Here is a 14547-nt window from a genome sequence, read left to right as displayed (position 1 = left end):
CGGCCACGATTGGGTACAGTCCAGGACCCCTCTTCCCTGGGCTTTGTGCCCCCTCCTGCACCACGGCCACGATTGGGTACAGTCCAGGACCCCTCGTTTGTTTCGTCTTCCCCGGGGTCACAGCCCATCAGTGCCTGACACCAGGTGTCTTAAAGACAGTTGTTGCGTATGTTGTGGCTGTTTTGCTTCTTGGCTGGGCGCAGAGGTCCCCTCGATTGTTTCAGAAGTGAAGTCGTCAGGGAGGGTAGGCCAGCCTGGTCACGACCCAGAGGTGGCTTCAGGCGGCGAGGGGCTTGCGTGACCCCATGCTGCGAGGTGCTCCAGTGAACTGGAAAATTCTAAAAATGGAGTACTGGTTATAAAATCAAAGACGTTCTCATAAAGGGAAAAGAAAAGAGGTCCCTCGGGAAGCAGCACTTTGCTCAAGGAGCTTGTGCACGTGGAGAGGGGCCAGTGACAGAGAGCAGGGCTGGGGGGCTCCCGAGAAGAGCAGCTAGAGGAGAGCGCCCCAGGTAAGATCTAGCTTCCTCTGTTGGAAGCAGACAAAGGAGAGAAGCCCACGCTTGGGGCTCTGGTTGTTCGTTGGTGGGGTGACAAAAAAATGAACCATGCAGTTCTGCTTTGTTGTCACCATGCCAGTGCTCGCTGAACTGAAAGTCCCGAGTGCCCATTACAGAGTGGAAGCTGGGAGAGCGAGTGAGGGAGCAGCTGCACAGCACAGGTGCGCTCCTGCAGCCCCAGCCTGGGCCGGCCCTGCCCCCCGGAGGCATGCAAGGGCGGCAGCTGGCGACACAGCCCGTCACGGGCCCCGTGGTGGGCTCTGCCTGGGGCTTTGCCTCCTGCGGTCCCTGGCAGGGCATGCAGCCGCTCGTGGGTCGTGGATGAGGTGAGCACCGCCAGGCAGGCAGACTCGCTGCAGCCCATATGGTGGCCTGTGGGCAGTGTCCTTCGAGAGCTATCGATGGCATATAGCCTCTGAGCCAGAGAACTCATCCTGAGAAGTGACTCCGGAAAAGAAAACCCGTAAGTACTGAAATGTCAGCAGCGTCATATCCGAAAGGAAGAAACTAACCGAACACCCCCTTGAGAGGTGACTGAGGAGTTACAAGCCGTGAACTCGTGGGCCGTCCCCCCGTCAGTGACGGTGTGAGCCGCGTGAGCACACGGGAGAGCGCAGCCCCGACCTGAGAAGGGTGTGCGGAAATGGGGAGACAGGCTCAAGTCGGGGCTGAAGCAGGGGTGGGCGTCATTTGCGGAGGCTGGTCGATCTCTGTCCTCAGGGTGACACATGTTCAGTGTTACCGGATTGTTTTCATGTCTGTTGCTGGGCTTTCTGGCAAAAGGCTGAACATGTTCTCACATTAACACTTACTCTTCGTCTTTTATCTTTTTAAGTCAGTTTATAAATCATATGTTTTACATGTGGTGTAAAGTGCTATTTTAGATACAGATAGCTGCTATTGAGTCAGCTCCCAATCATAGTGACCTTACGTATGACAGACAAGACCTTGCCTGGTCCTGCGTCATCCTCATAATCACCAACATGTTCAAGTCCCTCATTGTGCCCATTGTGCCAGTCCATGGCAGTGTGGGTCTCTGCCCTAGTTGGCCCTCTGCTTCACCAAGTATAATGTCCTTCTCCAGCAGTTGACCCCTTCTGATGACATGTCCAAAGCAAGTGAGTCAGGCAGTGTTCTGTTGTGATCCATAAGGTTTTAATTGGCTGACTTTCGGACGTGGATTGCCAGGCCTTTCTTTCTAGTCTGTCTTAGCCTGGAAGCTCCCCTGAAACCTGTCCACCATGGGTGACCCTGCTGGTATTTGAAATCGTGGTGGCGTAGCTTCCAGCATCATAGCAACACGTAGGTCACCACAGTATGACAAACTGACGGACGGGTGGTGGTCTTATTTTATATAGGCCTTTATAAAATAAATTTTTAATTTTATTAAATTGGTGTTTTTCAAATCTTACACAATTATTGCCCTATGTTGTGATTATAACACTTATGAGTATAATTTAAAAAAAAAAATAGAATAGTATCCCCGAATGTTAATGTGTTGTACTCTTATAAAAACCCAATAAAAGGTTTACATATAGAAAAAAAGTCTTCTATGGTTATGAGGGAAGGAAGGGGTGGGAGGGAGGGGAAATCACTAACTAGGTAGTAGGTAAGTGTCAACTTTGGTGAAGGGAAAGACAACACACAATGTATGGGAAGTCAGCACGACTTGGCCAAGGCAAAGCCATAGAAGCTTCCTAGAGACATCCTAACACCTTGAGAGGACCAAGTTACTGGGGCCGAGGGCTGGGGACCATGGCCTTAGGGGGCATCTAGGTCAGTTGGCTGAACGTAGTTCTTAAAGAAAATGTTCTACATCCCACTTTGGTGAGTGTCTGGGGTCTTAATAGCCTGCGAGCGGGTATCTAAAATACATCTGTTGGTCCCATCCCATCCGGAGCAGAGAATGAAGAAGACCAAAGACCCGAGGAAAATATTAGCCCAAAGGACAAATGGACCACATGAACCACAGCCTCCACCAGCCTGAGCCCAGAAGAACTAGATGGTGCCTGGCTGCCACCACCAACTGCTCTGACAGGGATAACAATAGAGGGTCCCGGACAGAGCGGGAGAACTACGTAGAACAGAACTCAAATTCACAAAAAAAGACCAGACTTACTGGTCTGGCAGAGACGGGAGGAGCCCCCGAGACGGTGGTCTCTAGAACCTGCTGACTCCGAACTGAAGCCACTCCCGAAGTGCACTTTCCAGCCAAAGACCAGACAGGCCTGCGGAACGACAGCTCGCGAGTGACGTGCTTCTTGGTTGTGTTGCATGTATGAAGCCAGCTGGACAGCACCTGCCCGATAGTGAAGACGAGAAGGCATGGGCGGACAGGAAACCTGGACAGATGAACGCCGGGAACCTGGGGGGTAAAGGGAAGGAGGGAGATGCCAGCAGGTTGCAGGGATTGCAACCGTCACAAAACAATTTGTGTATAAATTTTTGAATCAGAAACTAATTTGCCTTGTAAACTTTCACCTAAAACACGATAAAATTTTTTTTAAAAATGTACTGTGCTTAGGGTGGTATACCTCTGGATGACTTTTTTTTCCCTATTTTTAAAATATCATGTACTATGGTGTTCCCTTTATATATTAATATTTAAAAGGGAAGTATCCTTCTAGAGTCCTGGTCTCTGGTGAAATGCAAAGCCACTTCCCACTTGGTCTCTGATGGAACTGCAGTGTCCACGGGGATGTGCAATCACGCCTCCTGACATCCCCTCCTCATCCAGACACCAGTGGACACTCCTCCATGAGTGTGTGTGTGTGTCCACCAGGTCATGCTTTTGTGGCTGCAGACCACGCTCATGGGTCTCCTGTGTCTCTCGCTAGGAGGAGAACATCTGCCTGCACTGGGCAGCATTTTCAGGCTGCATGGAAATCGCAGAGATCCTGCTGGCCGCCAAGTGCGATCTTCATGCCGTCAACATCCATGGGGACTCGCCGCTGCACATCGCCGCCCGGGAGAACCGCTACGAATGTGTCGTGTACGTGGCCGGTCACTCGTTGACCACTCAGGGCTCTTGTGGATCCCCCTGGACGGTGGATGCACCCTCTGCTCCCAGTGGTGGGGGTGCCCCTGGGTGTCCAGGGAAGGCCCCTACACAAACAGAGGAGGTCCCTGGTCATTTCACATTTGAACTCAGCTACTGTTTATTTCTGGTTTGGGGAAGTCATTGTGACAAACCCCAAGTATTTATGCCCAACGTGTATCTCAGACCCCACACCTCCCACCCAAATGGTGTGGGCGGTGGGTCAAGCTTGTGGGGGCTGGGGCCCGGCCTCCACGGGGAGAACGAGACGCATTGTCATGCAGCTGCTGCCAGCTCCAGAGCTCTTCAAATTTAGGGGCTTAACCCCTACGTGATGTCAGAGCCACATACATCACCTTCTTCCCACCTGTCATTCATGCCACGTGATTTGAGTCCTGGATACCGTCTTTGTTCTACTTCTAGGAAGACACCTGGGGCCGCTGGTCCTAATTAGGGGCAGGGGCAGAGCCAGACTGAGCCTTTGCTCAGGTAAATCCTCCTCCTCACTGCACACGAGGATCCTGCTGGTCTTGACCCAAGCACCTGGGCTGGGTACACAGGATCCTGGGCAGGGCTGGGTACACAGGATCCTGGGCAGGGCTGGGCAGGGGGGCTTGGGCCTACACCCTTCTCCACACAAGCCCATCTGGGAGACGACCCTATCGAGCCCAGACCCAGGACCTAGCGGCCTCAGGTGGAGACAGCAGCTGGGTTCATTGCAGCCTGAATATTCCGTTTCTATCCCTGAGGGCAAATTTGAATGAAGAATCCAAATAGCAAGCCCAGTTATTTACAGGCCCTTCTGCTAAGAAAACTAAGAGAAGGCTTTTGCAGTGAATGTGGGGGAGGAGTAATGAGGTGTGTTTTGGAGTGAGTTACAGCTCCTCTTTTCCAAATTATTGCTCAGCCAGTTTGCCGAAGTTATTTCGGAATGAATGGTGTGTTCTCTTTGTTTACTGATCGTGGTCATTTTGTAAATCTCATCATTAAGTTTTTTTACAGTGTCCTATTGGCCTACATATTTTCTTTCAGCCTCTTCCTTTCTTGGGACTCTGACATCACCTTGAAGAACAAGGAGGGCGAGACACCCCTGCAGTGTGCGAGCCTCAACTCCCAGGTGTGGACGGCCCTGCAGATGAGCAAGGCCCTTCGAGACTCGGCACCGGACCAGCCCGCCCCAAAGGAGCGGATGGTGAGCAGGTGAGCGGGCCGAGCCGGAGATGCCCTGCACGTGGCGGCTGCTATAGCAGACGGTAAACGGGGTAGGGGGTTTGCAGTGGGGCTTCTCTTTAAAGTGGACAGAGCTGAAGGTCCGGGCCCGGATCCTTCTGCTAGGTGTGCTTTGGCTCCCTCATGCTCTTTGGCTCCCTCGTATTTTGGGCAAACCCTATAACAGCGAAAGGTGTGTTCTCCCACCTGTGCAGAGACATCGCGCGGGGCTATGAACGCATCCCCATTCCCTGCGTCAACGCGGTGGACAGCGAGCCATGCCCCAGCAACTACAAATACGTGTCTCAGAACTGTGTGACGTCCCCCATGAACATCGACAGGAACATCACTCACCTGCAGGTCAGGCGTGCGGGAAGGAGGGAGGGCTCCAGGTTCTCTCCATTCCAAAGTGCCGAGTTTTGGGGGATTTTCCAGGAGACCCATTCTCTCAGCACTTACCTCCAGTAAAGAGTTGAGAGCCAGCCATTGGAGGGCAGATAAGGAAACTTCCAGAACAGCTAGTCCTTTCTAAGCACGGCCCTGGACTCTTTCAGTTACTCTCCAGAGGGTCTTCTCACCCAGCACCCTAGCACCGCCCGAATGTCTGCAGGGGTGACGACTGGTAGGCACCGTGTTTGGTCGCCCTGGCTAGCTTGCACTGCCAGTCCCATCTGGTGCACGAGAAACCCGTGCAGGACAGTGATCTGAGGGCAGCACAGGGCAACCGGGCCGGCGAGCAGTGCTGCGTCCCATCACTTGACATGTCCCCCCATGCGCCTAAGTAAGGGTTTGCAGGAGCCCTGCCTGCTTCACTCATCACAGGAAAGAATGCTGTCCTCTTCTCTCCTCACAGCACTGAGCCCTGTCTCCCTCCCTCCTTCACAGCACCGAGCCCCATCTGAGCCCCGTCTCCCTCCCTCCTCAGGGCACTGAGCCCTGACTCCTTGGCATTTCCGTTTAGTAACAGGCCTTGAATCCAGACTGGACTGTTTCTAGCTCCTCTCTAGGGTCGTGCTCCCCCTTGCCCGTTCACCCTCCACCGTGCCTCATCCTTTGCAGTGCATCCCTCTCCTGCCCTCTCCTTCCCCCAGCGGGCACTCAGTGTCTCGCCCTTCCCCCTGGGAGACTACAGTCTCCTTGCGTGTCTTGAGATGGGGCAGTAGCACACATCTGTGTAAGAGATGAGTCATTAAGGGCCAATGGAAATTGTGCAGGTGTGGGCCCGGGAGAACGGGCTGGGGAGGGGGCATGGGCGTGGGAGAATGGGCTGAGGAGGGGGCGGGGGCGCGGGAGAACACTCTGGGGCGGGGGTGCAGGAGAATGGGCTGAGGAGGGGGCTGGGGCGCGGGAGAATGGGCTGGGGTGGGGGCTGGGGCATGGGAGAATGGGCTGGGGCAGGGACGTGGGTGAACGGGCTGGGGCGGGGACGTGGGAGGACGGGCTGGGGCCGGGGACGTTGGAGAATGGGCTAAGGAGTGGGTGTGGGCGCGGGTGCGAGTGGCTGCCTGCTGTAGCCGCCCTCCCTCTTCCCGCAGTACTGCATTTGCATCGATGATTGCTCCTCCAGTAACTGCATGTGTGGCCAGCTCAGCATGCGCTGCTGGTATGATAAGGTAGGTGAGCTGATCAGGCTGGAGCCAGAGTCCCGTCTGGTTCAGGGGCCTCCACAGCGTTGGGGGGCATGGGGGTGAGCTCACCGTGGAGACCAAGTGAGGGCAACAGACAGGAAGTGAGATCCTGATGGCAATCACGGAGTGAAGCCGTGGGTTCTTAGGTCGTTAAGAGGCGTGACCTGCTCCTTTGTGGCTGACTGGACTGTGATGGGGGGGTATTGTCTGTTCTTCCCAGAGGTGGGGTGAGGTGTCCGTCTGTTTCCCCAGGTGGTGGGTTGTCCGTCCACGCCAGTAGTGGGGATGGGCGTCCGTCTGTCCTCCCTGGTGGTGGGGGTGGAGCGTCTCTCACCGGACAGTGGTGCGTCCCACTGAGCTGGGGCCGCAGGAAGAAAAGGTGTCTGTCGCTCGTTTGAAGGATTGCTGCTCTGTGCTTGTCGCATCAGGCTGGCCGCGCGAAGAGGGTGGACGTGCACCCACCCCCCAGGGAGGGAAGCCAGGCAGTGGTGGCGCTGCAGAGAGGGCGCTGGGCATGGGCGGCATCCAGGAACCCAGCGCATGCCACACCCCAAGGGCGTCAGGGAGAGAGCGTCCAGCAGCTGAGAGCCGTGGTGGTCTGTGGTTTGGGGTGATCTGTGGTTTGGAGTGCCCCGAGGTCATCTGGGGGAGCAAAGCAGGCTGACAGGGTGAAGGGGAGGTGTGGGTCCAGCGGGCACAGGCGATTCTCCGCAAAAGCGGATGTTCAGGGAGCTGGAACAGCACACGGAAGGGGAGCCGTAGGGGCGGCGTGGCCTGTGTTGTTCTGAGCGAAACGGCGGCCTCTGCAGAGCAGGGGTGCAGTGGGGAGAGGGGTGGTGGAGGGGAAGCTGGCTGCGTCCCTCCAGAGTTCACAAGGCTGCAAGGCCAACAGCTGGGTCCAGATGGTGGTGAGGGACCTGGTGGTCTCAGTGGGTGACCAGAGGAGGAGCCAGGGGAGGGGTCTGGGAGCCCTTAATGGGCTGTGAGAGCACTGGTGAGGGCGTGAGGGAGCAGAGGAGTCGGAGGGCTAAGTTGCGGACAAACCGCAGGTCCTTACACCGTCGTCAGCAGCTCTGTGGGGTCTGGTTTGAGGCTTTCTATCTTAACCCTGAGTCCCCAGGTGCTGGTTTGACTAGAAGCAGTCGTTCTGATGTCAGTCGAGACCATGCAGGGTGCTCTGTGGGAACTCGTGTCGGTGGGTTCAGGAACAGCAGCCAGCAGCACCAAGTGTGTGTCTCTCCCCAGGATGGCCGCCTGCTGCCAGAGTTTAACATGGCAGAGCCGCCTTTGATCTTCGAGTGCAATCATGCCTGCGCCTGCTGGAGGAACTGCCGCAACAGGGTTGTGCAGAACGGTCTCAGGTGAGGCCTGCCCGGCTGGGCTGGACCTTGAGGCTGCAGTGGGACGGGGAGGTGGGGCGGAGGGAGCACCGGCACCGAGGGGCATCGGCCGCGGGAGAAGTGGGCCCGGAGGGAATCAGCGCAGGGCGTGCGCATGACCCTCCACCGCAGACCGGCCCCCACTCACTCTGGGCATTACAGCTTAAGCTTCAGAGCTCGGATGTCACCCCCGGAGACCCACATGGAGTTTAGAATTTTAATCCCTTTACTAAAGGGTAATATCAAGTGTCTGTGTGTTAAAAGTGTGAAAAGGATTCAAGTTCCTTGAGAAGTTCACTGTATCCAGGCACGTGTGTGTTTCACAGACAGGAAGATGGTATATTTACCTGTGTACGTGTGTGCGCGCGCACCCACGTGAATGCGTACAGCTAATGACGCACTTGTAACCATTCATTCTCTAGAAATGTCACATATACCTTAAATTACAAAATAATTGCTTTTTACCACCTTAGACTTAAATTTGATACTTTTAACTTTAGGCTTGAAAGAAGGAACACACTGGATCTTTTGAACTAAAACAGAAAGGGACTTGGAGTGGAAATCACTGATGTTACCAAGTTCACACATACAGCATACATTCTTCAGCTGACTGGGGTTATTGTAATTCCTTTTTAATGCTCAGATCATATTTACATCGTCTCTATTCTTTGCGTCCCTTAATGACATTTTGATGGTGTTAGGAGACTCACCTTTCTCAATGAAGGCTTGACGCTGCTTCAGGGGCCTTCACCTGGGGCCCTGAACCCCACGTTCTGGTCATGAGCCTATTCCTCCCCGTGTTCTGGTGATAAGAGATCTGGAACCTAGTTATGAGGAAGACAGTGACGTATGCTAGTAACCAGAGAACAGAGGGCCGGCGCTGAGCCCAACCTCCCTGTCCTCGGTGTACAGCAGACAGTGTAGGGGGCGGACAGAGGACAGACCACACCTCCCGCCTTGGGACCTGGACCCTACACGTCATAGGAAGAGCCTGAGCAGCACATGAGGCTCCCATGAGGCCACAGGCTTCCTGGGCCACGTCCTGCATGGTCCTGGGCTCCTAAGAGGCTGCACTCAGAGCACCATCCCAGGGGTGGTCTGGGGCCTGTGTGCCTGTCCCTGAAAGCTCTGCCCAGGAGTGTTTTGCCAGAGGTTGGAGGAGCTCTGCTGTCTGTAGTTCTGTCACCGTTGCTGTGTGTCTATCTGCCCCTCACTGTGGGCTCACTGGCTCCTGCACAGCTGTTTGGTGTACAGCAGAGATGGGGACCCACGGTGCATGATGTGGTCCTTGTCCTCGCTAAGATGTACTGGGCCCTGTGCACCCATGGGCGTGAGCCATTTAACACTTTGCACGCTCACATGCGTGAGCAAGTGCCCGAGTCACGTGATTTGCTCCGAGGCCTTTACTTAGCATCACAGGTGAAGTTCTAAAGTGGTTCCAGACGCAAAACTCCTGCTTCCCGTTCCCTTACTTACGTCACTCGTGTCGATGGTGGGATTACGAGACCCCTGTGAGCACAGACCGCGCCGTGCACACAGCCTAGTGTGAGGCGACTCTGCAGGCATGCCAGCCACTCACCCACTCTCTGTCTCCAGGACTCGGCTCCAGCTCTACCGGACACACAACATGGGCTGGGGCGTTCGGGCCCTGCAGGATATCCCGCTGGGTACCTTCGTCTGCGAGTACGTGAGTCCCAACCCTCTCGTGGGCAGTCTCTGGGGACAGCCAGATAGTTTGGGGGACCACAGAAGGCGGGAGCAGAATTGCAGCCTGCATTCAGGACACTGGGGGGCTTCCCGGGGTACCATGGGGACGTGGGCTTGGTGGGGTTACAAGGCACAGCCAGAGTGGGCGGGATCCGGACTTTGGCATGTGGCCCTGGCCCCACACTCAAGAGACCACAAGCGCTCTTCCAGCAAGACAGCGAGCTGGATGGCTGGTGGCTCTGGATGTTTGTGGTGGGGCCTTGGTGACTGGCCCTTCTCAGTTGTGCTGTCCCTGAGCCTGGCTGTCCTGTCTCACATCCATCAGCTGAGTAGTCGGTTACAGGTCTGTCCTCCCAGGGTGGGTGGATCTCGCTGTGCCAGCCTCTCTTAGCAGTCTTGGCAGAGGACTGGGACGGCAGGGGGCGCAACAGGTAGCCTTCCGTGCATGACTTGGGGAGAGGGGCAAGTGAGCAAGGGAGAGCCATGCACTCTCAGCCTGACTCCCAGGATGGGTAGGGACAGAGTGTTTTCCTTCAGTGGAAATACCAAAGACCCTTGTGTTCAGAATTTTTCCGATAAGCTTTTCCCTTTTGTCTGTGGTTCAAAGCAGCACGTGCAGGCTCCTCTCTTGGTTTCCTTCCTGTCTTTGCCTCTAAAAGTAGCCAGAGGCACCCTTGCTGTCCTCTCTGGGTGTGGGCAGTGAGCGGCTCCCCTGCAGCTTGGCCTCCAGCACCTTTCGGTGGCAGGCGAGGGGCCCTCCAGAGAGGGCGGTTCGGGCTGCGAGCCCAGTGCCTCGGGGTGCCCTGACCGCTCCCAGCACCTCTTTTGCTGCAGGCCTCTGCACCGCTCAGGCCCCTCACCTTGCTCACTTCACGGTGCGGGCGTTTTTGTCTCCTCACAGCGCGTGAGTGTGTGAAGAGACCCGCCAGCACTGGTGGTTGTCTTCAGTGGGGGGACAGTTCCTGACTCCTAGTCTCCCATATTGCCAGACGCAAGTTTCTGTATGACTGTTACTGTTCTTTCCATCTAGCTAAGTCCTGTTCAGTCACAGGCAAAATTCTCTAAAAATACTTGGTCAACGTGGTTTTTGGGGTCCGCTACACTCCCGTGGTACTTTGTTCATGCATTCATTCAGTGACCGTTCAAGGCGGGAGGCAGCAGCTACCTCACGCACACCTCGCCTCTCCCTGCAGGTACGTCGGGGAGCTTATCTCCGACTCCGAGGCTGACGTCCGGGAAGAGGACTCTTACCTCTTTGACCTTGACAACAAGGTACAGTGCTCGGGTTGGGGCATAAAGGCTGATTATGTCAGACCTGAGAATGTCTGATTTTGCTGTGGGGTACTGCGTTGGCTGCTTGTCGCTGACGGGTGACTACTCCTGCTTTCTCATGAACCTTGTCGGCTTCAGTGCTGGCCCTGTGCTGAGGTCAGGGCACCAGGGCGTCTTCCGCGGGGACCCTGGCCTCGGGGCCCCAGGGCACATACAGCAAACAGCTCACCCCCAGTTCACGCACTTTCTGAAAAGCAGGCAGACCATCCAGGGCTTTTTGAAAACTACTGGAATATCTTACAATGCATTTTAAGTCCCTGTTATGATCAGTTAAGTTCATAAGGGTAGGCATTCAAATTGTGGTGTTAGACGAAGAATATTGAATATACTGTGGACTGCCAGAAGAAGGAACAAATTAGTTTTAGAAAAAATAGAAGTAGAGGGTCAGAGAAAACGAGGGAATCCCTCCATGAGGTGGATTGACACAGTAGCCACAAGCGTGGGCTCACACGTACCAATGATCATGAAGATGGTGCAGGACTGGGCAACATTTTGTTCTGTCATGCATGGGGTCAGCATGAATCAGAGCCGACTTGATGGCACCTGACAACAACAGATAGTCGTTTGCCCCGGCAGGCGGTCATGTGTATTATATGAGGCAGTGGTGGTTCAGTGGTACCATTCTCATCTTCCATGTGGAAGAGTGAGTTTGATTTCCGATGAATGCATCTCAGGCACAGCCACCACCCGTCAGTAGAGGCTTATGTGTTTATGTGATGCTGAACAGGTTTCAGCAGAACGTCCAGACTAAGACGATCTGGGAAGAAAGGCCTGATGATCTTTCAAAAATCAGCCACTGAAGATGCTTTGGATCTCAGTGGTCTCATCTACAACCAATTCTGGGGATGGTGCAGGACGGGGCAGTGTTTCGTTCTGTCGTGCATGGGGTTGCCATGAGTTGGGGCCGACTTGATGGCAGCTAATAATAGCATACATTAAAGTTTCTAAGGAATATTGCTAATATTACTACTAACAGGAACCACCAGTATATGGGTTGAAGGACGTTTGTGATTTCTTTGCAGTTTTTGGTTGTCAGCCTATATTCCACTATGGGTGTTAAATGAATAACTTCTTTTATAAGGATCAGCACAAAGCTGGTTCCTATGAGGCAGAGGTTAAAGATGTCCCAAATGTCCAACTTTTTCAAACTGCTGTACCATACCATCATCTCTAACATCTAACATTCTCTCCTGCCCCTCGGTACTCTCCTTCCCATTTTTGGGTTCCATAATCTGCAACATCCACAGAACTAATGAACCATATCAAGGAAATGGCTCACGTGGTTGTGGAGGCTGGCAGTCCCAAATCCATGGGTCAGGCATAGGGTTCTTGTGACTCATGTGGCCACAGAGGCCAACAAACCCAAATCAGCAGGCCAGATGACAGGCTGCTGGCCCACAAGGCTGTGGAGGCTGGCGGTTCAGGTCAGACGACACGACAGGCTGCTGGCTCACAAGGCTGTGGAGGCTGGCAGTTCGGGTCAGACGACAGGCTGCTGGCCCACAGGGCTGTGGAGGCTGGTGGTTCGGGTCAGACAACAGTCTGCTGGCCCACAGGGCTGTGGAGGCTGGAGGTTCAGGTCAGATGACAGGCTGCTGGCCCCCAGGGCTGTGGAGGCTGGCAGTTCAGGTCAGACGACAGGCTGCTGGCCCACAGGGCTGTGGTGGCTGATGAATCCCAGAATCAGCAGGTCAGATGGTTGGCTGCTGGCTCAAGTCCCAAGAATTGGAGGCCAGACAGCGACAAGCCAGATGCAGGCTCCAGTTGCAGACAGAGGGAGCTCCCCCCGACCCTGAACACTCACATACTTTGGATGCAGGCCACACACCAGGGAAGGGCATGACTTGGGTAAAGGTGGGACTTGAGTCACTCTGTCCTGCAAGGCTGTGACTCAGGATAACACCCCACACCAGTCCCGCCTCATTAACATGTAGGGGTTAGGATTTACAGTACATATAAAGGAGGATAATTAGAATAATTACATCAAATCACAAAACGGAGGACAGCCGTACCATACTGTAATCATGGCCTAGCCAAGCCAACACACAACATCAGTCATCACACCTCATACACCTTATTTGCATGGTCCCACCCAGCTATTGTGTCAGAGCCTCAAAGACTGTGGCTAAAGGGCCATATTAAGTAACTGCACCTCAGGCATACAAACCTCTGTAGGTTGTAGTACTTGAAGTAATTGTTGCTCTGATATATAATTAGATACATATGTTTTAGTTCATTTCCAATTTTAGGATTGACTTTTTATTCCATTTGTATTTTGGTTAAGAGTAAACAGCATATAAAAAGGGTATGTTGGAAGCATTGCTTCTGTCCGTGTCCTCTGCCCCCACCCCAACAAGTAACCGTTTACAGACATTAAGTATGTATTTCTCATTTCTTCCCCCTTGCACAAGAGGTGCTGAGGTGCTGTGCCCACGGTGGTGTGAGGCACCTGTCTGTGGGTGGTGGAGGAAGGGCCTCGTGCGGCCACAGCTTGGGCGCATGCCGAGTCCCCGTGTGCTGCCTTTGCTGTTCTCTCTGCGCTGCCTTGGAGAGTCCTGTGATGGTATCACAGGACTCGGCTCATCCCAGGCCGCCCAGCTCCCCCGACCCTGCTCCTGGGCTCTGGGGAGCATCCATTGCTGCCCAACAAGCTCAGTGGCCAGAACAACAGCCGCCCTCCGCCTACAGCTCTGTGCGCAGAGCGTGGTGCTCCTTCAGGACCCACGGGCTGGAGCCAGGTGTCGCCCCCCACCGTCAGCACAGCCCTTCTTCTCACCTGCTTGATGGCCCTGTTGCCGCTCCAGGCTCCATGTCTCTGGGGCACTCTTGTGTCCGGAGCATCCTCATTGGGACCAGCCGCTGTGAAGTGAGCAGGTAGCCTTCTGGTCATCCCGTGGATTGTGACAGCACCATGACAGCGTGAGCTGGTGGTCCTGGGGCATCAGGCGGCATTGCCTGGGGCAGTGCTCCCAGCCCAGGTGACTCATGCCCACGTGGGGATTGTCTCCTAGACCGGGCACCCTCGTTTGGGGTGCAGTGTGTGCCCGTTCACACCAGCCACCCCGGGGCTGTGGAGTGGGTGGGGCACCGTGGGGCACCGGGCCTGCTTGGGACGAGGTCCCTAGGTGGAGCCCCCGGCTCAGCCGTGCTGAGCGCCCTCTCCCGCAGGATGGAGACGTGTACTGCATCGATGCGCGCTTCTACGGGAACGTCAGCCGCTTCATCAACCACCACTGCGAGCCCAACCTGGTTCCCGTGCGCGTCTTCATGTCCCACCAGGACCTGCGCTTCCCCCGTGTTGCGCTCTTCAGCACCCGCCCCATTGTGGCCGGCGAGCAGCTGGGGTAGGTGCTGTGGGGCGGACAGCGGGGGAGGGTGGTGAGCACATGGGGAGGGGCCTGAGGGGGTACCATGTATATGGGGGGGTTGGGGGTACACTGTGTATGTGAGGGGCGCATGGGGGTACCGTGTGTGTGTGTGTGAAGGGGGGATGGGGGTACCGTGTGTGGGGGTACCCGTATGTGGGGGGGGCACGGAGTACTGTGTGAAGTGGGGTGTGAGTGTACTGTGTGTATGAGGGGGCATAGGGGTACTATCGGGGGGCATGGGGTACTGTTGGGGAGGACATGGGGTACTGTGAGGGTGGCATGGGGGTACTGTGTGTGTGGGGGGGCATGGAGGTACCATATGTGGGG

At 55.2% G+C, this 14547-nt stretch overlaps 1 protein-coding gene across 5 annotated transcripts in view; it reads left to right on the top strand.

The window, feature by feature from the left end:
* The window catches only part of EHMT1 (euchromatic histone lysine methyltransferase 1), a 231313-nt gene that overhangs the window by 213912 nt on the left and 2854 nt on the right, over positions 1 to 14547 (top strand). For all 5 annotated transcript variants that reach the window (XM_023725491.1, XM_023725492.1, XM_023725490.1 and 2 more), the window contains 8 exons: positions 3398 to 3552; positions 4630 to 4797; positions 5022 to 5166; positions 6342 to 6419; positions 7680 to 7795; positions 9410 to 9496; positions 10714 to 10792; positions 14021 to 14196. In XM_023725491.1, coding sequence (XP_023581259.1) covers positions 3398 to 3552; positions 4630 to 4797; positions 5022 to 5166; positions 6342 to 6419; positions 7680 to 7795; positions 9410 to 9496; positions 10714 to 10792; positions 14021 to 14196 — 1004 coding nt within the window. The remainder of the gene's footprint in view (positions 1 to 3397; positions 3553 to 4629; positions 4798 to 5021; positions 5167 to 6341; positions 6420 to 7679; positions 7796 to 9409; positions 9497 to 10713; positions 10793 to 14020; positions 14197 to 14547) is intronic.

This window comes from Trichechus manatus, unplaced genomic scaffold (genome assembly GCF_000243295.1).
Source record: "Trichechus manatus latirostris isolate Lorelei unplaced genomic scaffold, TriManLat1.0 scaffold00317, whole genome shotgun sequence".
Classification (NCBI taxonomy): domain Eukaryota; kingdom Metazoa; phylum Chordata; class Mammalia; order Sirenia; family Trichechidae; genus Trichechus; species Trichechus manatus.
This window is presented reverse-complemented; position numbering and strand designations above follow the sequence as displayed.